The 26,593-nt window shown below is 34.7% G+C and overlaps 1 protein-coding gene, 1 long non-coding RNA gene and 4 pseudogenes across 3 annotated transcripts; 5 read left to right on the top strand and 1 right to left on the bottom strand.

Moving 5' to 3' along the window:
* Window positions 1-141: 141 nt before the first annotated feature.
* LOC104790800 (tetraspanin-3) lies at window positions 142-2,518 on the top strand. The gene is made up of 2 exons (XM_010516585.2): window positions 142-941; window positions 1,957-2,518. The coding sequence occupies exons 1-2, from the start codon at window positions 429-431 to the stop codon at window positions 2,299-2,301; spliced, it is 858 nt and encodes a 285-aa protein (XP_010514887.1). The 5' UTR covers window positions 142-428; the 3' UTR covers window positions 2,302-2,518.
* On the bottom strand, window positions 2,454-3,765 carry LOC104790801 (tRNA-splicing endonuclease subunit Sen2-1 pseudogene; annotated as a pseudogene). The gene is made up of 2 exons (XR_015558992.1): window positions 3,641-3,765; window positions 2,454-3,288 (listed from the first exon to the last, which is right to left on the bottom strand). The product of XR_015558992.1 is annotated as a tRNA-splicing endonuclease subunit Sen2-1 pseudogene (transcript).
* Window positions 3,766-3,809: 44 nt separating this feature from the next.
* LOC147942558 (uncharacterized) lies at window positions 3,810-4,885 on the top strand. Its single transcript, XR_015558993.1, has 2 exons — window positions 3,810-3,954; window positions 4,248-4,885. It is a non-coding gene; the product is annotated as an uncharacterized LOC147942558 (long non-coding RNA).
* A 3,021-nt stretch (window positions 4,886-7,906) lies between these two features.
* LOC147942557 (putative F-box protein At4g10190 pseudogene) lies at window positions 7,907-8,290 on the top strand (annotated as a pseudogene).
* An 893-nt stretch (window positions 8,291-9,183) lies between these two features.
* On the top strand, window positions 9,184-12,094 carry LOC104698885 (E3 ubiquitin-protein ligase RSL1-like; annotated as a pseudogene).
* Window positions 12,095-14,192: 2,098 nt separating this feature from the next.
* Window positions 14,193-16,088, top strand: LOC104793794 (uncharacterized; annotated as a pseudogene).
* Window positions 16,089-26,593: the final 10,505 nt, after the last annotated feature.

Raw genomic sequence — 26,593 nt, 5'->3', positions numbered from 1 at the left:
TTATATATATGTAGCTTAGCTTAGTGATCAATATCATAAAGATACTATAAAGATCGTTTGTTTTAGTAAAACCAAAAAATAAAAATAAAAAATCGCACACAAATTATATAAATCAAATATCTGCGTCACGACAAATAAAGAAACAAAATTTTCTCATTTTTTTAGGTAAACAACAATATTATAATGTACTAATCAAATGACAATAACACACTACCCAATAGCAAAAATAATCTGTACTGACACGTGTCAAACCATGTGCAGATATGTAAACCCATCATGTCTTCATCATCTTCAACACCATCCTCTTCTTTAACGCCTCTCTGCATTTTACAGTCTTTTTGCACAAGAAACAAAGCTCAAGACAACAAACTCAAAGCTCAAGAAAGCTCAGGAACCCTAAAACCTAAACCTAAGAACCATCAAAAGCTATGAGAACAAGCAACCATCTCATAGGTCTAGTCAACTTCCTCACTTTCCTCCTCTCGATCCCAATCCTCGGTGGTGGAATATGGCTGAGCAGCCGAGCTAACTCCACCGACTGTTTAAGATTCCTCCAGTGGCCACTCATAGTCATCGGAATCTCAATCATGGTCGTTTCTTTAGCCGGGTTCGCTGGAGCTTGTTATCGTAACAAGTTCCTCATGTGGCTATACCTAGTCGTCATGCTTCTCATCATAGCCGCCCTCATCGGTTTCATCATCTTTGCTTACGCGGTTACCGATAAAGGATCTGGTCGAACCGTGCTTAACCGGGGTTATCTTGACTACTATATTCAAGATTACTCTGGTTGGTTGAAAGATCGAGTCTCGGATGATAGTTACTGGGGTAAAATCAGTTCTTGTCTTAAAGATTCTGGTGCTTGTAGGAAGATCGGAAAGAACTTTAACGGTGTACCTGAAACTGCTGATATGTTCTTCCTTAGAAGACTTAGTCCTGTTGAGGTAACTTTTTATAATACATATATATGTTACTTGGTTAATTTAGAATCAAATCTAGTGATGTTCTTTGTTTAATCTTGGATTCTGGGATATTCAGATACAGAAATTTTAAGAAAGGTCTCTGGATATTAGTTTTTTTTTTCTTGGGACAAAGCATTTAAGTGTTATTTTCTTGAAATTAAAATTTTTGGTCCTCCATGTGTTCAAGACCCATATGACTAGAGACTCAATTATTGAAAAGATAATTATTATCTTTTTTTTTTCTTTCAAATTTTGTGAACATTTTTTAATAATTAACTTAGTTGACTTTGAGTGATTGAGTCTAGATCTGATTTTAGCTTTGTCTCCAGCTTACTCCAGCAAAAAAATAAAAATAACAAACTGGAGACAATTTTTATTTTATTAATTTATTCGTCCTGATTGATTGTTGTTGTTGAAGCCATATATGAAACAAAATTTGAACATGTAAAAAAGGTATGATTCCTTGAACAATGATTTGTTTGTCTAGGCTTCGATTCTTATTTGCCAGAGAGATCTCTGCAATTTATGTCTGTCCATTGCATTTTTTTTGTTTTGTTTTTATATGTTAAAATATATTATAAGCTTTTGGAGCGACTCAAAAAAGTATTCAACTTTTTGGAAAATAATTATTGCTTTGTTGTATTTTTGAATATTTTTGTTTTATTAAAGTAGACATATTTGTGCTCATATTCCCAGCTTTACACGGGAGTAACCAAAACCATGATGAAGATGCATGGAACGTTTAAAAGTGTAGTTGTTCAAGTCCTTGTTTTGTTATATATATCATATGAATATATAATGCTCTCTTTTGTTTATTTTCCTCATGACAGATTGTTTTGCTCTATGTATATTTATACTTTCTTTGGTAATTGATCATAATGCTTTATGGTAGTAGGTTATGCTTACAACTTGAGCTTTGTTATTCATTGATGGACGGGTTATAGAAAAGAGTGATTAATGTTGCGGTTTATGATATGAAATTATTCTTATGTTGCAGTCCGGCTGCTGCAAGCCACCAACAGACTGTGGTTTTTCATATGTAAATGAGACGGGGTGGGACACGAGAGGAGGGATGATAGGACCTAACCCGGACTGTATGCTGTGGAGCAATGACCAGAGCATGCTCTGTTATCAGTGTAGCTCTTGTAAAGCTGGTGTCCTTGGGAGTTTGAAGAAGAGCTGGAGAAAAGTATCGGTGATCAACATCGTGGTGCTAATCATGCTCGTTATCTTCTACGTGATCGCTTATGCGGCTTATAGGAATGTCAAGAGGATGGATAACGATGAGCCGGCCGGTGAAGCAAGGATGACAAAATCACATCCTAGTCATTTCCATCTTTGATCAAAGTTTGGTATATAGTTCATTAGAACAAATATATTATGGAAGCTTTGATTTATGTTGTCACTGGCTCTTGTGGTAAAGTTTCTAGTACCTTTTTGTGTTTTTGTTTTTGGTATGTAACACATTTTTTTTTTGTGTGTGTGTGTATATTATTTATGCTGGAATCAGAACCTCTAGTCTATTTTTATATCTTTCTCTAAAAATAAGCATTACACCACAACTGTTTAACTCATAAGCATAATCATGTTCTGCTTTCAACTTCACGGCTAAGTTCAGGACTCCATCTACGAATTGTTAGCTCTTCCACTGTGTAGTCATCTAAACACAAAGGCATGTTCTCTGTATTGACTTGTCCATTAACGTAAAGAACCAACTATGTTTTGGCAACGCTACCAGTTAGGCGAACACTGCAATGAACATCGGACCACGCCTTTAACCGGTCATTCTCGCCAATGGACTGAACAAGAACAGCGTATTCAGAGTGGACAAGAGATGGATGATGTCTATAGACCACGAAATCAACTCCATATTGTAACCCTGATCTCACAATCCAGTTCTTTAATCTAAGATGGGAATAAGCCTTGTACAAGATCGCAAAATTAGGCTTAAAGGATCTCATTGATCGCCATAGAACTAACTCGTCTTCTAGGGAACGACCGTGAAGAGAGATCTTGATGCAGTTGAGTTTGTAGAACAAAAAGAAAGCTTCTTCAAAGGATAACTGAATTCATCTCTTATCTTTCTCGCTACTAACAACAAGTCTACCGAAACAGCAACGGTCCAAAAGCTCAGCTTGCTCAACCTCAACCAATAGAAGTACATTACAACTTGAGAGGAAGCCTGAAGCCTCTGTTTGGGACAAAGAAGATTGAAGCTCCGAGACTGTTTCTGAAACAGGTTCTGCAAGTGCTTTTGACTCAGCACCTTTCCATTTCCACCTTGGTCCCATGGAGATGAGTCTCTCTCTCTCTCTCTCTCTCTCTCTCGCTACACACAGAATAAAAAAGATCAACCTATCATAAATATTCCAAACAAAAGCAAGCATGTATATGTTACTTCTGCTAATTCTAATGAGCAGCACCACAAGTTAGATCAATCAATCTGGTGAATGAACTCAAAACAGTTATTAAGATTGAACTCATCATTCATGAAAAAAAGATTGTACACGCTAAACACAAACATTACTGAATTATACTAAGATAAATAACTCTTTCAGGCATTTCGTCGAACACCTTACGTTCACTAAAACATTCCACTCCAACTACATTAAAAACTCAATTTATTTCCGTAATCTATATTATAAAATTCATGAACAAGAAATCTGAAACTATGAGTTTACCAAAGTCTCTCTCTCGTTATATATACACAATTGCAGAAGAAACTATTGAGTTTGGCTAATTTGGTTTAGAAGAAGAAGAAGAAGAAAATGATTTTTCTTGAGAAGACAGAGAATAAAAAAAAAAAACAGAAAAATATATTCTTTATTTATTAATCCCCGAGGTATGTGTATACACATTACCCCACTGAGGACGATGAACGATGTCTTTTTTCTCTTTAATATCGTTTGTCAAAAAACTCTCTCACACATTTCGTCGAACAACTTCCATGCACTGTATAATACTATAAATAAAAACTCCATTTTTCAGATTTCAGGTACTTTCTTATAATATTTCTTGTTCGATTTTGCTCTAGGAACCCAGTTTTATGTTTTGTAATCTTCCTCATCAATTTGGGGATTTCAAGGAAGGGTGTTTCTTAGTCGATTAAGGTTATATATATTTGGTAATTTATGAAATTCTAATGATCCAATGGTAAGATAGATTGGAATTGGTAATTTTGCTATAGAATCAATTTATAGATCTAAGACAAGTACTGGTACAACTGGTATTACTGAGATTAGTAGTCGTAATTATATATACTAATGTTTTTATTTTTTATTTTGGAAGGAGACAATGGATGACACTGGTTACACAGTCGTATTTTTTTAAGTATGATGGATATTATTCAAATGAAGTACGTCGACTGTTTAGTTTGATGATTAAGAGATCTATAGAGGAGGTCACTTATTCTGAGTTGATTGATAGAATATGCAACAAAATTAAAGCTCCCAGGACATGGAATCTAAAACTTAGCTACATTCCTATGGAGGATATAAATGCTAAGAGACCGACACCATCGTATGTCTTGGATGATAAAGATGTTACTAGTTTTTTTATTGGGATCAATGGATGAATATAGACGTAGGATTGTTTTGAACGTTGAGGATGCTGAGCAAAATGGTAGATCGGAGGATCAGATGGATGAGTTTGATAGAGAAGGTGGTGAGAGTCCAATGGAATCTGTTGGCTCAAATTAAATGGCAGACGGTTGAAAGATACGTTCTTGGAGAAGAGGGCTAATTAGTGTTTTGACTTCTTTCTGTTGTAACTTGTTAGTTTAATTTTAATTGTCTTTCCTTATGACAACAAGACTTCAAGGCTTTCAATGGGAGAACAGAAAATAGCAGTTCACCTTTTCATGTAGTTCTCCTATCACTAAGTTATCATTCAACATTTTTTTTACTTTTAAAAATTATTGCAGTTCATCTGTGTGCGGTTCAATATTTTTTGTCTTTTTGTGGTAAATACAAGAGAAATACATGTAGATCTGATCTACAATTTTTTTGATGATGTTCACCCTTAATCTGCACTTGAACAGCCAAATATTTGATCTCCTTTTATTCTGTTTGATCTGCTTGAACCACATGATCTGCTCTGCATGATATGCTTTCTCCATTCAAGGCCTAACTCTTTTGTGTTTGGCTTGTTTGGTAATGTCAATGTATGTTTTGTTCTGGTGACTAGAAATCAGCTTGCACTGGAAACACTAGTTTATAATTTCAGCATAGATTAGATATGATGCGTGTTTAGAAGAAAGCTTGCCCTATATCTTTCAACGATGATAGAGAAGACAATTTTTTTTCGTCCTTAAAACGAAACCACACCATAGTACCTTACTGTTTCACAAAAACTGAATGCGTTTGAACCTAACTTTAACACAACTCAGTATGAGTTCGAAGTCGACTCTTTTGGCCCACACTTGGCCCATCTAGAATTTTACCCACAATCGTTTTGATTCTCTTCTTGATTTAGGTTAGACGAAATCTGAACTTTTAACTTCAAAATTTTAGGTTCTAGTTCCATCCCAAGTTATCTGAAAGAAAGCGCAGTCGACTCTAAAAGATTAGATGATGCAGAGGTACGAGGGGAGAAGCACGGTATATCTTCCGGATGATTTGCTAGTCGAGATTCTTTCTAGAGTTCCGGCCATATCTCTAGCACGGTTACGATCAACATCGAAAAGATGGAACGGTCAGGTCAAAGTTTCGATACTTGCTAAGAAGCACTCTGCTAATGCTCCGAAGCCCTCCTCTATGGTTCTCATGGTAGCTGATTCTAGGATTAATTTAGTAAGTCTTGATCTTCATGGAAACGTTAAACATCTGCACAGATAACATGTCAATTCAGCTTAAAAGATTATTTCTCGGAACAAGTCGATGTTCCGAGAAATAATCTTTTAGTGTCTGAACACCTTCATACCACAACTGCTTCAGCTCATGAATCAAAGGTTGCAAGAAGATATCTAGAGCTCGCTTCGGATGCTTTGGACATGGTACCAAAATACTCAAGAACAGAAATTCGCTTTGCATACACATATCTGGAGAAAGATTGTATAGCGTCAATATAACAGGCCATAAAGAATATTGCCTCCCTGACATACCAAATGGACTAAAACCATCTGTACACAACCCAAGATAAACATTCCTACACTCTTGAGCAAAGTCAGGATATACCGATTGAAAATGTTTCCACGCCTTTGCATCAGATGGGTGTGTAATTTGTCCTTCTTCAGTAGAATGTTCTGCATGCCATCTCATTGCCGCTGCAGTCCATTTTGATTGGTATAAGCGTTTCAATCTATCAGCAACAGGCAAGTACCACATACGTTTATATGGCACTCACGTCCTTCCTTTAATAGGTTGATATCTCGTTTTCCCGCAAAACCGACATTCCTGCAACTTATCATCATCTTTCCAGAAAATCATGCAATAGTCAACGCACACATCAATCATTTCAGATGGTAATCCAAGACTCGCAACCAACTTCTGTATTTCATAGTAGTTCTCAGCCGATACATTATCAGGTGGCAAATACTCTTTAATGAGTTCAGTCCAAGAATCCATGCAATTCTCACTTAAGTTATTATCAGCTTTAATTGTAGATGCCAATGGTAACTTAGAATGCCCTTCTCTACATCCATCGTAGATAGGTTGATTTGCAGCATCTAACATAGTATAAAAACGTTGTGCATCTATGTTGGGTTCTTCCGTAATATTCTCAGGAAATGCAGCAGTAGTTTCATGAAATGCATCATTAACCATATCATGAAATCTATTTTCTTCATTATACCCATAAAAACAAAATTTATCAGATTCTTGATGCCCATAATTACTAGGATGATCAACAGCATAATTCATACTACTACTTCCAACATTACTGCTACAACCCTCTCCATGACGAAACCATATATAGTAATTTGGCATAAATCCTCTATTATAAAGATGTTTCTTCACTAGATTAAATTCCAAATACTTATCGTTGCAGCACTTAGGACATGGACAAAATATTGTACCGTTTTGACGAGCAAAGTCTTGGTTTGTCGCATGGTACATGAAAGCGCGCAACCCATCACAAAACTCTCTCGTCACATCACTGGTCTCTAAATCTCTGTGATTGTACATCCACCGTCTCGTTGTGTATATCTCATGATGCCCGCCTCCAAACATTATTATAGAATTTAAAAGTGTTTAGGCCTTTTTTTGTAGCTTTTTTTCTCTCACAATATTTTTTTTGGTAGTAAAAATATTTTTGTTGGAAGTGTTTTGTGTTGTGGTTTCCATGGATCATGAATTTGCTATTTATAGGCTTACTAAAAATAGTTGCTATGGATTTGCTAGGGAAATTTGCAAGGGATTTGCGAGGGAAGTATAAAATTTTGTTATCTTGCAAGGGATTTGCGAGGCTTTTACTGTTATGCCGACATAACAGTTACACTTGGGAAAAACATGGCTGTCGACATCATCGTCCCTAGCAACTCCCTCGCAAATTTGCTATGGATTTCGTCATCGTTAATTCGTCGCAATATTGTGAGGGAGTTGCGAGTGTTTTGCGAGGAACTTTAGCGGAGTCGCAAAACCGTAGTAACTCCCTCGCAAATTTGCGAGGGATTTCGCTCTCACAAATTTTGCGAGGAAATTGTAAGTACCCTCGCCTTCCTAGCAAACTACTCGCAACTCCGTCGCAAATTTGCGAGAAACTTTCACCATCGCAGATTTCCATCGCAAATCAACTGTTTTCTTGTAGTGATAACGCCTTTCACTGTGATGGTTTATTGGTATGCGTTACCAAAGACCGTAGACTAGTTGTTTGGAATCCGTGTTCAGGGAAACCAGGTGGATCCAAGCCAGAAACAAGTACAATATAAATGACTACTATACGGTCTTGGTTACAGTAACAAATCATACGGTTACAAAATATTAAGGATACATCAAAGTGTAAAACTCGTAATGCGCACTACGTACAAAGTCTATGACTTTGCTTCTAATACATGGAGAGGTGTTGGTTCGACTACCGAGTGGTTTATTCCAAAGATGAAGAGTCATCGCATGTCTGTCAAGGGAACTGCTTACTGGCTTGCGGTTAAGAAGCCATATGATATTAATTGTTTCTTACTAAGTTTTGATTATTCAACAGAGAAATTCCAAATTCATTCTCTACCACCGGATGATCCTATATACTATCCTGAGATTGCTTTGTCAGCGACTAGAGAAGAGCAGCAACTTTGTATGTTATCCACTAGGACCACTGCTTTTACCTATGATAAGGTATTAAATACAGATGTATGGATAGCGACTAAGATTGAGAGTACCAGAGCCATGTCATGGAGCTAGCAAGTTCCGTCGTTTTCATTTAAGGATTTGGATGAGAGTCTTGCACTACCAGAAGAACAAACCTTCATTGTGTTGCAACCATGAATGTTCTCCAGGCATCATCGGAAACCGCTTATACATTGTAGGAGAGGATAAATACACGTTAGAGGATTATTGTGGTATTATTTCAAGAGTCCCACCTCTCCTCACTTATGTTCCAAGTTTGGCGCAACTTATCTAGTTTTCTTGGAAGAGGCTGTTTAGTGATATATAATTGTCACAGTAATTTATGCATTATCTATATCCAGTATCCAACTCTTGATATTTTATTAGATCTATGTATTCCATTTTTTTTGTATCTGATGTTAATGCCAAAATAATGTTTTTAACATCTATTGAACTGTTCAACGGCGTATATTAATTGTCTTATCATCGAATTCTTCTGGTCTTTTTTCTGTAAACAAATGAACACTAATCCTCTTAACAACGATCATTTCATATTAAGAAAGAGTATGACATAGTTTTTATAGGTTCAGACCATGCTTAACAAGGTGCACACTATTCGTTCAACCATGAAAAGTTAAGCTAAGCTCACTTTCTCATAACTTAGCTGCACCAACTAAGCCAGATGGAATAGTTGCAAGTTCTATCGTTATTAAATATTTATATCCACACGTTTTTGCAAATACTGTACTTTTATAAATCGCCAATTAGAATTTTGTGAAGGGGTTTAGAGTTTTAGGCAACTGGAGGATAAGGATACGTTTCCTAAAATTTAGGGTTATTGTAAAATATACTAAAGATATGGCCCTGTAATTTGGAACTCACGCCGGGCCTAAAAGGCTTAAACCCTAACATCTTGGCCTCTATATATATGAGAAGAATCTGACAATTGGCAACTTACTATACCATCGATGGCTGATCTAAAACCCTCACCGTTCCACATGTACAGGCTTTACTTCAAGGGTTTTGTGAGCGAGGAAGCAACAAAGTTTGGGGTTGCAATTTGCGACCAAGAGGATAATCTCTTGTTCCATATTAAGGGTTCACGTCAGCATGACTCTTCCAAAACAGCTTTGGAGGCTGAGCTTAGAGCCTTGAAGCGAGGACTAACCGAAGCTGTGGATTTGGGGATCAATCATATCTCATTATACTGCGATCATGATCAAACTTTCGAATTGGTAAGTTTTTCTTTGGATTTTACTAGGTTCGCATGGTAAGTCAAATAGGGTAATTAATAATCAGTTGTACTTGTTCTCGAAGCTAACTTGTTCTATTAAGTTCCGTAATAACTAGTTTAAAGAGACAATATAGTACTGTGAATTTTATCTCTCCTCTCATTGTCATACTAATATTTAGGGTTTGATTAGATTACATTGCCTTTAATGTAGGTCTTGGGGGTATCCACGCCTGAGAAAGATACCATTGCCTTGCTTATGGATGATGTGCAACGTCTTAGACAACAACTTACATCTAGCACCCCTGTTCTGATGACTAGAAATCAAGCTAAGTTTGCTAATAAACTTGCAATGGAAACAATAGTTTCCAGAATCAATATAGATACGCCTGCTCCGAGGAAGAGTTGCGGTATATGTTTTAAGAATTATTTCAAAGCTGATCATATGTTTTTGGTAGATTCATGTGGTCACCTATTCTGCATGAAATGCAAAAGGACATATAGAAGCGGGGCTACTCGAGGGAAGGGAGATGAGATGTCCTTATTATCAATGCGAGTCTGAGCTAACTCTTAGAAGCTGTGCTAATCTTTTGACACAAGAACCAAGAGAGATATGGGAACGAAGGATCAAAGCAGAGGAATCAGTTCTTGTGGTGGATATAGTATATTGTCCAAATCCAAGTTGCTTGGCTATAATGTCAAAAACCGGAGATGGAGCGATGAGATGCTGCTTTAAATGCCTTAAACCCTTTTGCATCAACTGCAAAGCTCAGTGGCATAGTAACATGTCGTGCGGGGAATACAAGAGGTTGCGAAAATGTAGAAAGTGCCAATACATGATCGAGCTACCAAAAAATAGCTTCGAAGTAATTACTTGCAGGTGATCATCTCTAATCACAATCTTTACCTATCATAAACGATTAATTACATTTCGAATTTTATTACATCTTCTACTAATTAATTAGCATGTAATTTTCGTGAATAGATGTGGATATAAGTTTTGCTACACATGTGGAGCTGAATGGAAGCGAGGAGGTTGCTGTCATCGAGAAACGAGGGTTGCGAATTGTAACGCAATTGCCTTCGTGGGCTTACTATGTTTTGGCACTTTTACGATTGGTTTCAATCTTTCAAACCGCCAAAAATGACTATGATAAACGGTATTTTTGTATTTGTTCATGTTTTTATGAGAAATCTATAAGAGATTAGACAATTTATTTCATATTCTCTCTTCGCTTTATTATAAATAATTTACATGACCTCATTATTGTATTATCTTATAGATTTCTGAAATATTTACACGACCGTATTAGTATTGGAACCTCTGTATCATCAAACTGTATATTAATCCACAAATAACTATGAAGCCCCTTTAATAAATTGTTTATGTAATAAAGTGAAGAGAGAATTGACACCAATGAAATTTCTAAATGATGCAATACGTAGTGTTCAATTCTCAATATTCTAAGTTGATCCCAGTAAATTAAAGAATAGAGATAGACCACATCTAAGTTTGATTATAAGTGTAGCCAAATAAACATTAAATACTAGAATTATTAATAGAATAAATTTCATCACAAATTATACACCATGAAAAGCTCTCTCTTAAACTAAAGACAGAAAGTTAATGCAACATGATGAAGATGTTCATAAAGAACACATGGGAGTGCAACATGATTAACTTTTTTTTTTTTTTTCTAATGTGCATGTAATTTATATATCTCTCTACCCTTCGTCGGGCATCTTCAGTTCATTATAATGTTTTAGGAAACTGGTGGATTATGATAAAAGATACGCTTCCTAAATTTTGGGAATATTGTAAAATCTACAAAAGATATATAATCTAATTAAATTAGGAACTCGAGTTGTAAACCCCAAAACCCTAGATCTATGACCTCTATATATACATATTTTGGCTTCAGAGACAACTCGCGGCATATATCAATGGATGACCTAAAACCCTCACCGTTCTACGTACATGTACAGGCTTTACTTCAAGGGTTTTGTGAGCAAGGAAACAAAGGGATATGGGGTTGCAATTTGTGACCAAGAGGATAATCTCTTGTTTCATATCAAGGGTTCACGTCATCATGATGAATCCACCATAACAGATTTGGAGGCTGAGCTTAGGGCGTTGCAGCGAAGATTAACAGAAGCAGTGGATTTGGGGATCAACCATATCTCATTCTACTGCGATCATGATCAGATTTTCGAATTAGTAAGTAATTTTTTTTTTTTTTTGGCTTTTAAGGTTCACATGGTTAATCATGTAGGTGATGAGCACTTTTACTTGGTTTGGAAGCTATAATATGTACGGCTCTTTGATCAAGTTCTATGTTCTAAAGATTCCACAATATATATATATATATATATATATATATATATATATGTTTAAGCGAAAATAGTCTGTAACTTCTCCCTCTCCTTTGATTAATTTTGTCATCCTAAATATTTCAATGTTTAGGGTTTCATTAGATATCGTTTGCCTTGAATGTAGGTCTTGGGGATAGCCACGACTGAGCAATATACCATTGCTTTGCTTATGGATGATGTGCAACATATAAGGCAACAATTTACATCTTGCACCCCTGTTCTGATGACTAGAAATCAAGCTAAGTTTGCTTATAAGCTTGCAATGGAAACAATAGTTTCCGAAGTCAGCATAGATAGGCCTGATGAAAGGAAGCCTTGCGGTATTTGTTTCAACGATGATTTCAAAGCTGATGATATGTTTTCAGTTGGTTTATGCGGTCATCAATTCTGTGTGGAGTGCTTGAAACAACATATAACAGTTAGGCTACTCGAGGGCAGTGAGATGAGATGCCCTCATTATCAATGCCGTCATTACCATTGCACTTCCAAGTTAATTCTTGAAAGCTGTACTAACATTTTGACACCTGAACTGAGAGAGATGTGGGAACTAAGGAACAAAAAGGAATCCGTTGCTGTGGCGGACAAGGTTTACTGCCCTAATCCAAGGTGCTCGGGTTTAGAGTCGAAAACGGGAGATGGAGTTAGGAGATGCTGCTCTACATGCCGTAAACATTTTTGCATCAACTGTAAAGTTCCCTGGCATAAAAAAAGGTCGTGCCAGGAATACAAGAGGTTAGGTTCAAATCCTAATACTACAACAATGTTGCGAAAATGTAGAAATTGCCAATATATGATGAAACTACAAAAAAATAGCATCGACGTAGTAACTTGCAGGTATCCTAATCTCTCATCAACAATTATGACTGTTTCCTTTTCGAATTTTATTACGTTTTTGACTAATTAACATTGTAATTTTCATTGATTTGTGTGAATAGATCATGCGGATATTAGTTCTGCTACACATGTGGAGCCGACTGGAAGCAAGGAGGTTGCCCTCATCGAGAAATGGAGTTTGAGGAGAGTGATGTACTTTATTATGGTTTCGTGGGCATTTTAATGCTTGGATTTTTTTGTTATTATTCGGCTTAATGAAAAAGTTGATAATTCTTAGTTTGCTTTCTCACCAGAATAATAATAACACAAAACATAGAGCAGATCCAAAACCCCTTCACAACATTATAATCGGCCTGCTGTTAACATTCAAGACAAAACATCATTTATGATATGAAAGCAAACACTTGTGAGCCAAGAAAGACTTCAAAATCGAAAAGTTTGAGAGAATGGTTGCAGTAAAGTGTGATATGATTTATATCCCCAAAATCTCACAGCTTCCGCTAGTCCTCGCGCCGGTAAGCTCAGCCTGAGAGCTCCCAAAACTACAATGGCGAAATCATAATGAAGTGATGAGTGATCCCTTGATTTGAACAAGAGATTATCCTTACAAATTGCAACCCAAAATCCCGTTGTTTCCTCGCTCTCTAAGCCCTTAAAGTAGGCCTGCGGTTTATACACAAACCGATTGGTCCGAACCAGATTTTACTGTTCGGGTTCAAAATCGGCTGACCAATCAGTTCAATTTGGAGGGATTTTGAATTATATTCTTTACAGTTTGGTTTGCCTAACTGATCAGTTACTCTGATTATATATTCTTTAAAATTATTCCAAATAAAACCAAAATGTATACTAACTTGAACCGATTTTATTTGATTTTAACCGATTTTATCCGAAAATCCTTAATGATTGGTATAAATTCACTAACCAAAATAAACTCAAACCGAATCGAATAGATATAAATTCGCTTAATTTTGGTGGTCTTATTTGATAACCGATAAAATCGCCTGGTTCAGTTTTGGTTAACCGAACTCGCTGGACTACCTTGAAGTAAAAGCATGTACAGTTGAAACGGTGAAGGATTTAAGGTCATCCATAAAAAATGTTGTCAGGTACTTTTTTCACTTTTTCAGCTTGGGGTCACATCTTCTCCTGTATTTTCGTGACTTATATTTAACTTGAAATTTATCCAAAGATTAAGATATTTCTTTTGGGTTGCTAGTTATAAGTTATTTATCCAATAATAACATGGAGGCCTTACTTGCCCAATAAGTTTCCAGCCTTGTTTCCTTTTTCTCTATGGTTCAGGTTTTCTTTATTCCAATTCCTTGTTGCTTTTGGTTTTTGATCTCTATTTAAAGAGAACTTTCTTCTCAAATCTTTCCTTCAACTCACTATCACTTTTGCTTGCCGATTGATTCAGTCTTGGCGACGACCACAACCTCATTAGTGTTCTTGCATGCTATATATCGTTGGATATATAGGCTAGGGTTTTCTGAGTTAAACGAGAAAGGTTCATAGTTTTGTATCTTTAACTCGTCTATGGGTAGGCACGATAGTTCCTCTGATGAAGAGGAGAGGGATAGAAAGAGAGATAGGAGAAGAAGACGGAGACACAAAGACAAGCGCCGTGAAAGGGAAGCAACTAGTGAAGTTGCAAAGCCCAACGTGCCAGAACTCAATCCATCGTCTGATAGCAATGCTAGGGCTATGGGAAAAACAGGAGGAGTTTATGTTCCACCGTTCAAGCAAGAAAGTAAGATGAAGGAGGTTGAAGATAAGAGCAGCGTAGAGTACCAACGTCTAACATGGGACGCTCTTCGTAAAAGTATTAATGGGATTGTGAATAAGGTTAATGTAAGAAACATCGAGAACGTAATCCCTGAATTGTTTTCTGAAAATCTCAACAGAGGAAAAGGACTCTTCTGCCGTTCTTGTATCAAGTCTCAAATGGCTTCTCCTGAATTCACTGACGTCTTTGCAGCTTTAGTCGCTGTTGTTAACTCCAAGTTCCCTCAAGTTGGTCTACTTCTATTGAAAAGGGTTGTTTTGCAGCTAATGAGAGCGTATGCTTGGAACGACAAGCGTCAGATTCTTGCTGCTATTAAGTTTATAGCACATCTAGTAAACCAGCAAGTTGCTAAGGAGATCATCGCACTTGAATTAGTCACTCTACTTCTTGGTAACCTGACTGATGACAGTGTCGAACTGGCTGTTGTGTTTGTGAAAGAGTGTGGCGCAAGGCTTCAGGACGTTACACGGAAAGGACTGAATGAGATTTTTAAGCGGTTTCTTAGTATATTACATGAAGGGGAGATAGATAAGAGAGTTCAGTACTTGATTGAAGGGATCTACTTTGCCAAATTTCCAAAAAATCCCGCTGTTCGTCCTGAGTTAGATCTCGTAGAAGAACAATACTCGCATTATGTCTCTCTATATCAAGAAATAGATCCTGAAACCTCTCTTGATGTTTTCAAACCTGATCCTGACTTCCTCGAGAACCAAAAGAAGTACGAGGAACACAAGAAGGAGTTACTTGGTGAGGAAGAAGATGACTCTGGTGCTAGTTCAGAGGACGAAGATGATGAATTTGATGAAGAAGAAATGAAAATAAGAGACAAGAAGGAGACTAATGTTGTCAATCTTAGGAGGATGATATACCAGACCATTATGTCCAGTGTTGATTTGGAGGAAGCAGGTCACAAGTTACTTAGAATTAAACTTGAACCAGGTCAAGAGATGGAACTATGCATAATGCTTCTTAAATGCTGCTCTCAGGAGAGAACTTATCTTCGTTACTACGGTTCCTTGGGTCAGCGTTTCTGTATGATCAGCAAAGTTTATCAAAAGGGTTTTGAGAAATGTTTTGTTCAGCAGTATTTGATGATTCACAGTCTCGAGACTAACAATTTGCTTAACGTTGCTAAGTTTTTCGGCCATTTACTTGCAACAGAAGCTATCCCATGGCATGTGTTTTCCTATATTAGGTTAACAACATCTTCATCTCGTATCTTCCTTAAGTTCCTTTTTGAGGAATTGTCAGAACTCTTGGGGATTAGGTTGCTTAATGAGAGGCTTCAGGATTTAGCAATGCAGGAATCACTTGAATCTATTTTCCCTAAAGATAACCAAGAGAACGTGAGGTTTTCAATTAGTTTCTTTACCTCCATTGGTCTTAGTGGCATCACTGAGAATCTTAGAGAGTATCTGAAGACCATCCAACAACAGGTGGAAGTTGCAGAATCAGAATCTGATTCTGACAGTTTTGGTTCCGAGTCTGATTCTGAGTCAGAGTCATCATCATCTTCTGATTCAGAGTCGGGCTCATCCTCCTCTGATTCTGGTTCTGAGTCTGACTCATGTTCTTCTGATTCATCATCTTCTAGTTTGGATGAAAGCGACAGAGAGGAGAGGAAGCGAAGAAGAAGGGTTGAATGAGGCTGTTTTGTTTATCATCACTAATACAGTTCTTGAAATTTTTACAATGATCACATCTTAACTTGGTTTTCTTTTGGTGTATTTGGATTTTATTTGGTTTTCTTCTTTGTTCTGTAGTTAGCCTAATTTTAGCAAAACTCTCTGTTTTCTCTTTTCTTTTCCCATTTTTTTTTCCACTTTTTATATTAGTTTCTCGTAAATCACCATTTTCTTTATAACAATTTATTAAAAGTAATAACTTCTTTTGACAAATAGGTTTTACATTACGTGTATTTTATTTTAATTTGTTAAAATAATTGTAAATTATAAGCAACTTTATGAAATTTAAGTTAATAACTATAAAGGTATTTCATTTATTTTTAGTTAAATTGTTTTTAAAAAACTTATGTCTAATATCATTGGTTAAATATACTTGGAGCTTTATATATATATATATATATATACTTTTCTAATATATAATAAGGTAACTTTAGTTGTTAATAACTTTAATTGACAATCAATTTTAAAGATATTAGTAAATTTTAGATAACGATTTATATTTTCATTAATTACCAATATCTCCGAGAGATATTTCTCTCTTTTCACCTTTGTTGGTTATATCACCAAGTCTCTAAAAAAATAGTATCTAAATACTTTTAATTTATGTAAATTATTTATTTAAATTTTAAATAAAAGCAAAAACTAGAACCAATTATATAACAGACATGTGAACAAAAGAGTTTCTAAAGGATTCTCAAAAATTCTCACTTGAGATTCAATTCTCGTATCTCTTTCTTACTTTTTAATGTTTTCTTAATTTATTTTTGTGAGAATCCCCTTAAGAACCTTGCAATGCATCTACATGATACAACCAGCCAAACCAAAGTTAGTCACTTGCTACAAAATTACATTGTGTTAAACGAAATCTGAAACTTTAAGCAAAATTATACTCACTTCTGGATCACACATCGAAGCTTTGATGAAGCAGACAGAGAAGACGTATTGAGTCATATCAAAATACATGAAGAAAGGATCAAGAGTTTAAACCAAAAGGAGTTCGCTAAAACTAAACAACCATCATCTTGGCATGGTTATGCAATGGGAGGATCGGTTCTACAAAGCTAACCGAGCTCACACATATCTTGGTAACCCGTCAGCAGAGGATGAGATATTCCCGAACATGCTGCAGTTTGCATTAGCTTGCGGGATTCCAGAGGCGAGGGTGACAAAGAAAGCAGAGCTCCGAGAAGTTGTCTTGTAAGAGAACACCTTCAAAAGTGTTCGATAGAATGCCTGAACGAATGTAAATTGAGTAATGTATTTTTAGCTTGCGAAAGTTGATGTTAGAATACATTGTGAATTTAACGAGTTTGTTTGGTAATGCGAATTTGGCTAGGAGGTTGCAAATGAAAGTTTAGCAAACTAGTAGTAAAGTTTATTGATTAATGTATTGAAAGAGGGTTAGTTCTAGAACAGTTATTAATTATTGAATTTCATATTTCTTTTTCTCATTGGTCATTGATTTCTGAAATATCCTATGACCCAATGTTTTAATCTCATAAGTTAAACCATTTTCATTTTTATTTATATTCCAGAAAACCAACAAACATTCGACAGCATTAGCTATTTATAAGTTTTATAAATCTTTAGTGTACCATTGGTTTTTATAGATTCGACCCCGCATATACTACTTCACGATAAAGTGTGTATCGGGTAACTCGAGCAACCAAAGATGATAAATGATGTTTTTTTAACAAGAAAAAAATCCAAAGAGAATCATAGAAACTTTCTCAGCATGATACTACAAAATGTCCTTTTTAAGGCAAAATCAGTTATGCATCACATCTTTGTTCTTCCGACCGTCGCTAAAGATACACACTTTGCTTCAGAAAATTAAAACCTGTTTTATCCGTGACAATAACACAAAAAATAGATTTCATAAGCTGCTTTATTTTTGATTTTCTTTTATTGAATAGAATTAAGCAATTCGTCTCAGCGAGCTATAACATGTTTATACGTTAAGACAGCTAAACACTTAGCCGTGAAGCATATGTATACGTTAATATCACTTTCCGTGAAGAGTAAAACTCATACTTACCAAACTGAAATCTTTTTCTTTGTGAAAAGCGAACTAAATAAATATGGTTACGTACGAAACTTAGAACACAATTTTAAAATATTACAATTGTTATTATTTAAAAAAAAAATAAACTTACGAAAAGATATTAAGCACTTATTAAGATTGTTATATATTATTCTTATACTGATTAATTATTTTTAGCTTTGATTAGGTTTTGAACTCACCGTAGGTGTATTTGATATATTTTGATGAAAACTATATATGATTGATGACAGTAATAAACTATATCTTCTAAAACAATTTAAGTTAGTATTAAGAAAAAATTAAATTTCAAATACACAATTTTTAAAAATATAAAAATCAGTTGTGTTATAAAATCAAATCTGGTAGAAAAAATAAGGAATTTAACTCGACGTCCAGACGAGGCGAATCAAACTGATGACCTTACATATCCTAAAGCATTTTTTTGACCACTAGAAAAATGAAACAATTTTATCATCATGAATTTAACTCCTTTTCATATTTAATTGATCGCTACCACCTATGTTTTTGTGTTTTTATTCAATGTTTTCTTATTTTTCATATTCTTTCTTGTCATTTTCATTGTCAAATTTTGTGGTAATTGTCATCATTACTTTTACCGTCTGATTCTTTGTTATACTCTTTTTCTTCTTCTTCCTCGTCAACTTCTTCACATTCTTCCACTGAAAAACCTTTTTTTTAGACTACCACACAACCTGTTAACATATCAAACTCAAAGAACAAAATCATTTCTTTTCTCATAAAAATAAAAAAAAATAAAAAATTAATGAAAGAATATCAACTCATCTATATAATTATACACAAAAATATGTTTTACAACTCATAAGAAATAAAAAGCACAAACGTAGATAAATAAGATAATTTATGTTTTACATCAATATTTCTAATATTTTAAACTTTTAAAAGGTTTAGAAATATAAAATTTGAACCTTTTAAAAAGTTTCAATATATATATTTTAAACTTTTAAAATTAAAAAATTATAATATTTAAAAACTTTTTAAAAGCTAAGAACTTTTAAAAATTTCATTATTTATAATATTTAAACTTTTTTTTTAATTTGATCAAATAAAAAACTGAATCAAACAGAATAAAACTTTTAAACTTGGACGTCTGATAAATCAAACTTTCATGCTCATTCGTTGTTGGAAGCATATTAATCTTATTTATATTGGTTCTGAACCATTGTCTCAAAAATTTCTAGCTGATGTGGGATATTATTGTACATAGTTCTTTTATTTCCATAAATTTAAAATTTTCATTTTTTATAAAAAATTCTGGAAATTTATAAAATGTTAATGAATGACATGTCAAATCCTAATAGGTTGTTTCTTAATATAGAAAATTCTGGAAATTTTTTAAAATGTTAATTAGTGAAGTTTCTAATCCCTATTGGTGGTTTAAAATCCTAGGTTGACAGCTTAAGAAGCTTATAGCTCATACTTTTATTTAGGGGGAGGTATTGAACTAAGATTTTAGAAGATTTTGGACCTTTTTTAAAAATAAGGTGTTATTCAAAGTGTGATTTTAAAATCTCTTCACAAATACCATGTTATTCAATTTGGAATTTACATAAAATCATTCAAAATAATTCACAATCTCTTATTATTCAATCAATGATTTATAAAAATCATATCAAATCTACTGTTATTCAAACTTAACAATTACTTTTCAAAATACTACAAAAACCTGATTTTGAGAGATTTTGGATGCATTTTTACTTGAAAATTAGGAATGAACAAATCTCACCTCTGAAGGTGGTATTTTGAAGGATTTAACAAATACTCTAAAGAGGGTGTATTCAAACCATGGTTTTGGAGAATTTGATGGGATTTAGGAAATTTAGAATTTTGATAGATTTTAGGGAAGTTCACATGATTTTCTGTAAAATTCTTTCAAATCCCACCTAAAACCATGAGAATTGGATTTCTGTATTTTTAACTAAACAAATCCTCCAGAATCCTAAAAATTATTAAAATTCTAATCCACAAAACTGTTTTGAATAACAGTAAATTTTAAAGTAGATTTTTAAATCATCAGTTCAATAACAAGAGATTTTAATGGATTTTAAAGTAGATTTTTAAATCATCAGTTCAATAACAAGAGATTTTAATGGATTTTAAAGTAGATTTTTAAATCATCAGTTCAATAACAGTGAATTTTAATAGAGTTTTTAAAATCCATGATTGAATAACATAGAATTTGTAAATTTCACACAAATCACTTAAAATGTCAAGTTGAATACACCCCCTAATTGTTCATTTCCTCAAAAAAAGAAAAAAAAAATGAAAAAAACCCAATTTTTTTTTGTCGTTCTTCACTTTACCAAAAGTGAGCTTCAATGGAGGAGGGATTCCCTTTTCAGTTTCATATTGAACCCAGATTTCGATTCTTCAATCAATTCTATATCTTTCATACTCTCGCTCTTAGTTGCATCTCCCTTAAGAACAATGAATCTCTTAACCTGGGAATTTTTTTTGAAACATTTTAAAACATAAGGGAGTCAAAATCGTTAATCGTTGTTGTGTGATTAAAGTGTGTTTAGATCATTAGATCTCATATAGAACAATGGCTATAGCCAAAAGATTTGAATATGCTTGGTGACTGGGATTTACCTTGTGGATGCAATCATCATGTCTCCTCCCTTATACTCAATCTAAACACTTGTTATTATTTTTTGATTCCATCTTCTGTTCTTGAAACAAAAACCCATTAATACGAAAACCTGATTTCAATAGGAAACAGAATGTGCTCCCAATTACCATTAAAAATCTCAACGTTAGTCTCAATTTTCCAAGAATAAGAAAATACAGTTTTAGAAGAATCGGATTGGTGGGGAGACCCAGTTTCAGCCTGAGTGGTCATGGAGCACACAAGACCAGACGAGCGAAGCCAAAGCAGGGGACGAGGAAGACGATAAGCCGCAGAGAACAGAGAAACAAGAGGATATCGATGATGAAGGCGAACGGAGGAGCGGCTACGAGGGTTATGAGTTGTCAACAACGATGTAGAGATTTGTGGAACTGATATGTATATATTTTACACTCTTTCATCATGCATTTGTTATTCATTTTGTTCTCTTATCTCATTGTTTTGCATTGTTTTTAGTCTCTTTTGCAGAATAATACATATCTAGGTAATCTTTGCATTGGTCTTGCATACATCTTGCATATTGGAGTTACTTCAGGTGTTTAGGAGATGTCCAGACTGTTGGAACTGAATGGAGGTTGAGACATGCGGCTCGACCAAACATGCCCGGAATGGACCTCATGTGACTCGACCGACATCCGACTTGGATGCGCTCCCAGGAAGAAGCACCAGCATCCCACTCGATCCATCATGCATGGAATGGATGTCATCACCACTCCCGGAACCGTCGATCGAGCCACCCCGTTCGAGCCGTTCCACTCGAGTGGGATTTAGCTTTCGACGTCTTCATCAAAGGTATAGAGAATTGAGTCATCTTTCCAATGCTATTTGTTTGAAGTCAATCGGAGGTGTGGTTCAAGAGTTATCATCGTTTTAGTGGATGCATATACACCCAGCTCGAACCGCTGCCCATCGACTCGACCCTCCAGCTCGAGCCGCTGCCCGTCGACTCGACCATCCACCTCGAGCCGCTGCCCGTCGACTCGACCCTCCAACATTCGAGCCACCCGCTCGAGCCAACACCATCACCGACTCGAGCCACCACTTGTTCGCACATGTCAGGAAGACGTTCCGTCTCACACGCTTCAGGAGATTCCCGAACCGACGTTCTATCTTGTCGTTTTAAGTTTTAGGGATTCACATGTTTTTACTACATATACATTTTGTTAAGTCTTGGTTTGGGGACATCTCATCTTTTATCTCATTTTTCGTTTTGTTCTTAAGGTTCTACATAGCCACCTTAAACGTTTTGAGACTTTGTATCCAGATATCTTTTAATCCGTTTAGTTTTTGCATTTGATTTCTTCTGCAAAGTTGTTCATATCATTCTTGTCTATCTTATTATGCTTTGTTCAATATTTCCTGGATTTGTGTCTTTGATAATGATTTTCGGATCTGAGTAGTGTGGTTGTTCTTTAGGATGTGATAGATTAGGTGGAGGATCTTAGGATGTAGAGTGTTTAAGCTTTGATTGTATGATTCCCTTCTGGACTAGAGTTAGAAATACTTGTTTCTCTCTGATCGATTGGAACTAGGTTTTAGACATTTCCGCACCCAAAAGGTGTTCGATGAAATGTCTGACCAACTAGTGCTAGAGACTTACGTTCCTAGCCTAAGAGATTAGTTGTCTAGGATGTTTGTTGACGAGAATGAACTTGTTTTTCATGCCATGCTTGATCATGTTTCTCTAGCGAGAGGTAGGTTTGGAAGTGGTTGAGTTTGAGTAGCTTCTGTCAAGAGATTGGATTAGCTAAGAAGTGATGTTCATTGTTTAGGGATGGTTTGCTTGTGGCATGTTAAACACTCTGTAAACTAGGAGACTCCACTGACATCAATTACTCCCATCCTTAGGACCTTTTTCTTTCTGATTTTTATTACATTCTTGAGACTGTTTCTTTTCTTGCCTTTTAGTTCATGCTTAGACTCGTTTATGTTTTTATTCATTTTCGCTTCTTGTCATGCATTCTCGTTTCTAGTTCTGTTACTCAATTTCGTTTTGTATTGTCATCATTCTAGGACTGTTAGACAAACACTCTTTTTGTATTGGCTTAACTTGTGATTCCTTGATTGCATCTTGAGTGATAGTAAAGTTTCCCAACTGGATTGACACCTTAAATACTACAAAACATAAGGTTAATTGAACCTGCTAGAAAACACAAAAATCCTAGTATCAGGAACCTTGCTCTCGTTTTCATGGAAATGGTCGAAGCATACCAACACTAACCAGTGGTGATGCTACAACGTTGAGAGACTCACCAACTTGAAGGAAACGAGAGCAAGCCACGTACCTTACTAATATAGTATTTCTAAGTTTTCTGATACATGCAATTTACACCTACACCCACTTTCTCCAAAACTATTAACACCCACACCCATTTTCAACTTTTCCTATACTTTTTGTTTGTGTAGTTACTCCAATACCTACAACTTTTTCAGGTTTTCTCTATTCTTTATGTCTCTCTCTCATCTTCCAAACTAACATCTCTCTCTCAAGTTCCACAAACCTCGATTATAAAGTAGCATCATTCATCTCTTTTTCTTAACTCCAGACTCTTCCACCGAAAGAAAAAAAAATCAAGGGAGATGCTTGCGTAGAGCGAGAGGCAAAGTATTCAACCAAAAAACTCATTATACGGTTCCAGTCGTATTTGGGGGCATCTTCATCATCAATCAATCAATCAATGGGTAGCAGCTGGAAAAGATCTATAATTTTTTTTTTCTTGGTTGTCTCCCTTGCTTAATTCTTTCTAATGGCGACATGATGAGAGAGTAAACATTACCTTTACAGGATGTCTGAGTTTGTGTCCTTTGAATCTAATTCTTATGAGATAAATTGTCTGCTTTACAATTATGAAATATTTAAAGTTTATCACTTTAGATTATATGAAATTCGAACTGGGTTTTCTTGGTTTTATTGTGATTTTGTGATTTTACTGATTAATTGTGGTCTTGTGAGCTTTTTAATATTGAATTTGTTTTAGTTTGATCTTGGAAAAAGTTTGAGTTTTGTTGTGTGAGTGTTATTTAATTATATGGTATCCACAAATAGTTATCCATTTGGATAAGTTTGACAAATAATGTATCCACAAATAGTTATCCAGGTGGACAAATATCGTCTCCACAAATTGCACTATAACCCCATATGTTTCCATATGGACACGTTGTCATAGATACCTGAATTGATGGGTATTACTTCTATTCTGTATGAATAAACACAAGTAACTATCTATTAACAAAACTGCAATTGACTATCCACTTATCATTGAACAAATGCTCAACGACAAATAGATATTTTATAATCTAAAAATTCATCAAAAATTTAGCAATATGTATCTTAAAATGTAGAAAATAATAATCATAACATATTGTATATAAATAAATAGATAATTTGTTTTATGATAACCATTTAAAGTGTTAACAATAAAAAAAGAGAAAAATAGAGAAAATAAGGAGAGAAAGAGGAGAGGGGCAAAATTGTCAAAAAAACAAGGACACCTAAGCATCAAACTTAAGAAAATATAGTGAGTTTGTAAAGTAGGTTTTTGTGAAAAAACTTTAACCCAAAGTGGGTGTGGGTGAAATAAACCCTTATTATAAAGCTAAGTGTGTAACTTATTTTTGTTTTTTTCGTTGCATCTTGTTGTGGGACTGTGGGTATTTGGTATAAGAACAACTCATGAAAGATAGCATAAAAAGTGGATAAAAAGTTGTTGTGGAGGTAAACGTTTCCAAAAATCTCTTTGATCCATACTAAATACTCCAAAATCTTCTAACAAGTCTCATAAAATTATCACTATTATTTAATTATTAAAATTAAAAATCTTCTAAAACTCCATTAAATCGTTAGATATCATTCAAAGTCTCTCAGAAACTAAAATCCATCAAATATCTCAAAATGCTAATCCAATACCTCCTCTTAGTATAGATTTACTGGTTGTTGTTAATCTTAGTTTCCCTTTTAACTCTTTACTAGGATCTGAACCGCGCTACAGCGTGAGGGAAAATTTTATATACATGTTCATTTTAAATAACTCAAATTGTAATAAGATTGTATTTCCATATTAGTCTAATATAACATTGAGGGGGATAAAATATACATAAAAGTCATTTATATACATATAGTGTAACCTATGTTTATTGACTACATTATATCAGTCCAGTATACATTTGTGTTCATAGTAAATATGAAAGATGGATCAAACTAATACAATTAATTTGTGTTTGGGCTTAGTTGGGCCGAAATTGGGTTTTGAAGTTATTAAAAAAACGTAAAAAACAACAGACAATTAGTTGGCGTTAGATTTAAAAAAAAAAAAAAAAAAAAAAAAAAATTATGGAGAAGTGAATAGTTTTCCCGATCACCCTCACCGAAAGAACTCGTCGACTGCGTTTCCACTTCTCAAATCAATTGATTATCTCTATTTCTATACCATAAAATAAATTGTTTGAAACACGATTATTCCAATTACAAACTGCAGCCTGTTTTCTGTTAAACAATTTTGGGGATCCAGTCGTAATCAAGAACAACCAAATCTCCTTATACTTTGGGTTAGGGTGTGTGGTTTACAAATCTCCGAAGGATTTTAATTCATTGGGTAAGGTGATTCTGATTACAGTAAATTAACTTACATTTCAATACCTTAATGGGTTTGAATTCTGAATAATATTGTTTTCATTCATTGGCTAGTTTTCATAATTTTTATCAAGTCGATCGATATATTTCCTTCAGCAATTTCTGTGAATTATATATATATGTATACTTTGCTTCAAATTTTAACTGTTTCTTTGCTTCATTTTCACATTATTCTTTACAAATGGCATCAAGCCATTGAAGACTGGCCGACGGATTCAAGTCACAATTGGAGAATCAATCTTTGAAACAGTACACTACTTGCTATGGTGAGACCCTTGCAAGATAACTACATAAAAATAGTTATGTATACTATGCTTTAATTTTAAATTGTCTTATTGATATGTCCTAATTTTCCAGTAAATATGCGAATGAGATCTAACAAACAGAGGGACAAACAGAGAGATATCATGAACGCTGGATTAAACTGTGAGTTTTACTAATTTTCTAAATTAATTCCAATTAATTGGTTAAGTTGATTTCAGATTCCGCATCATAATACTGAACTATACAAAAAATCTGTAATATATTTCAGGTACCTTCTTGGAACCCTCTGCCTCAGATTTGAGTTGAAGTTGTGCACCATATTTAAAATGGTTAGTCTTCTTAACTTCTATTAAAATTCATATTGATATGTTTGATTGGTTGTTGCATATACAAACTTAGCTAAAATGGTTGCCAACCTTAATTAGAAAAGAAACATAACCTTTATTAATATCATTTTCATTTATCGAATGAAAACAAAAATCAACTTAGACATGAAAAAGCAGGAAAGTTTAGAAACCTTTGAAAAAAGTACTGAAACATAAAGAATAATCATTCTTCTATTAATCCCCTGCCCATACATGCGTCCTTGTATGAGTCATAGACGACACTATCATAAGTCCTTAAATCTTCATCACATTGTGGTCCTTTTAGAAAACGAAAAAGGAATTTCAAGCTGTTATGACCATCAAACTTACTTGGCATATACGATATTCTTCTACTCCGTGTCATAACATAACTTTCCTTTGTTTGTTACTTGGCATAACATAACAAACGTTCATCCCTGTATATTGACAATCGTTCTTAGAACTGAATCTCATAATAGTCAGTATAAAATTATAGTAGTCAGTACCGGTAGTATA

Source organism: Camelina sativa, chromosome 6, assembly GCF_030686135.1.
Source record: "Camelina sativa cultivar CO46 ecotype springtype chromosome 6, ASM3068613v1".
In the NCBI taxonomy this organism is placed as follows: Eukaryota; Viridiplantae; Streptophyta; class Magnoliopsida; order Brassicales; family Brassicaceae; genus Camelina; species Camelina sativa.
This window is presented reverse-complemented; position numbering and strand designations above follow the sequence as displayed.

Coding starts and splice junctions, on each gene's coding strand:
- LOC104790800 (XM_010516585.2), top strand. CDS start 429: ATGAGAACAAGCAACCATCTCATAGGTCTAGTCAACTTCCTCACTTTC. Junction 942..1,956: donor GAAGACTTAGTCCTGTTGAG/GTAACTTTTTAT, acceptor CTTATGTTGCAG/TCCGGCTGCTGCAAGCCACC.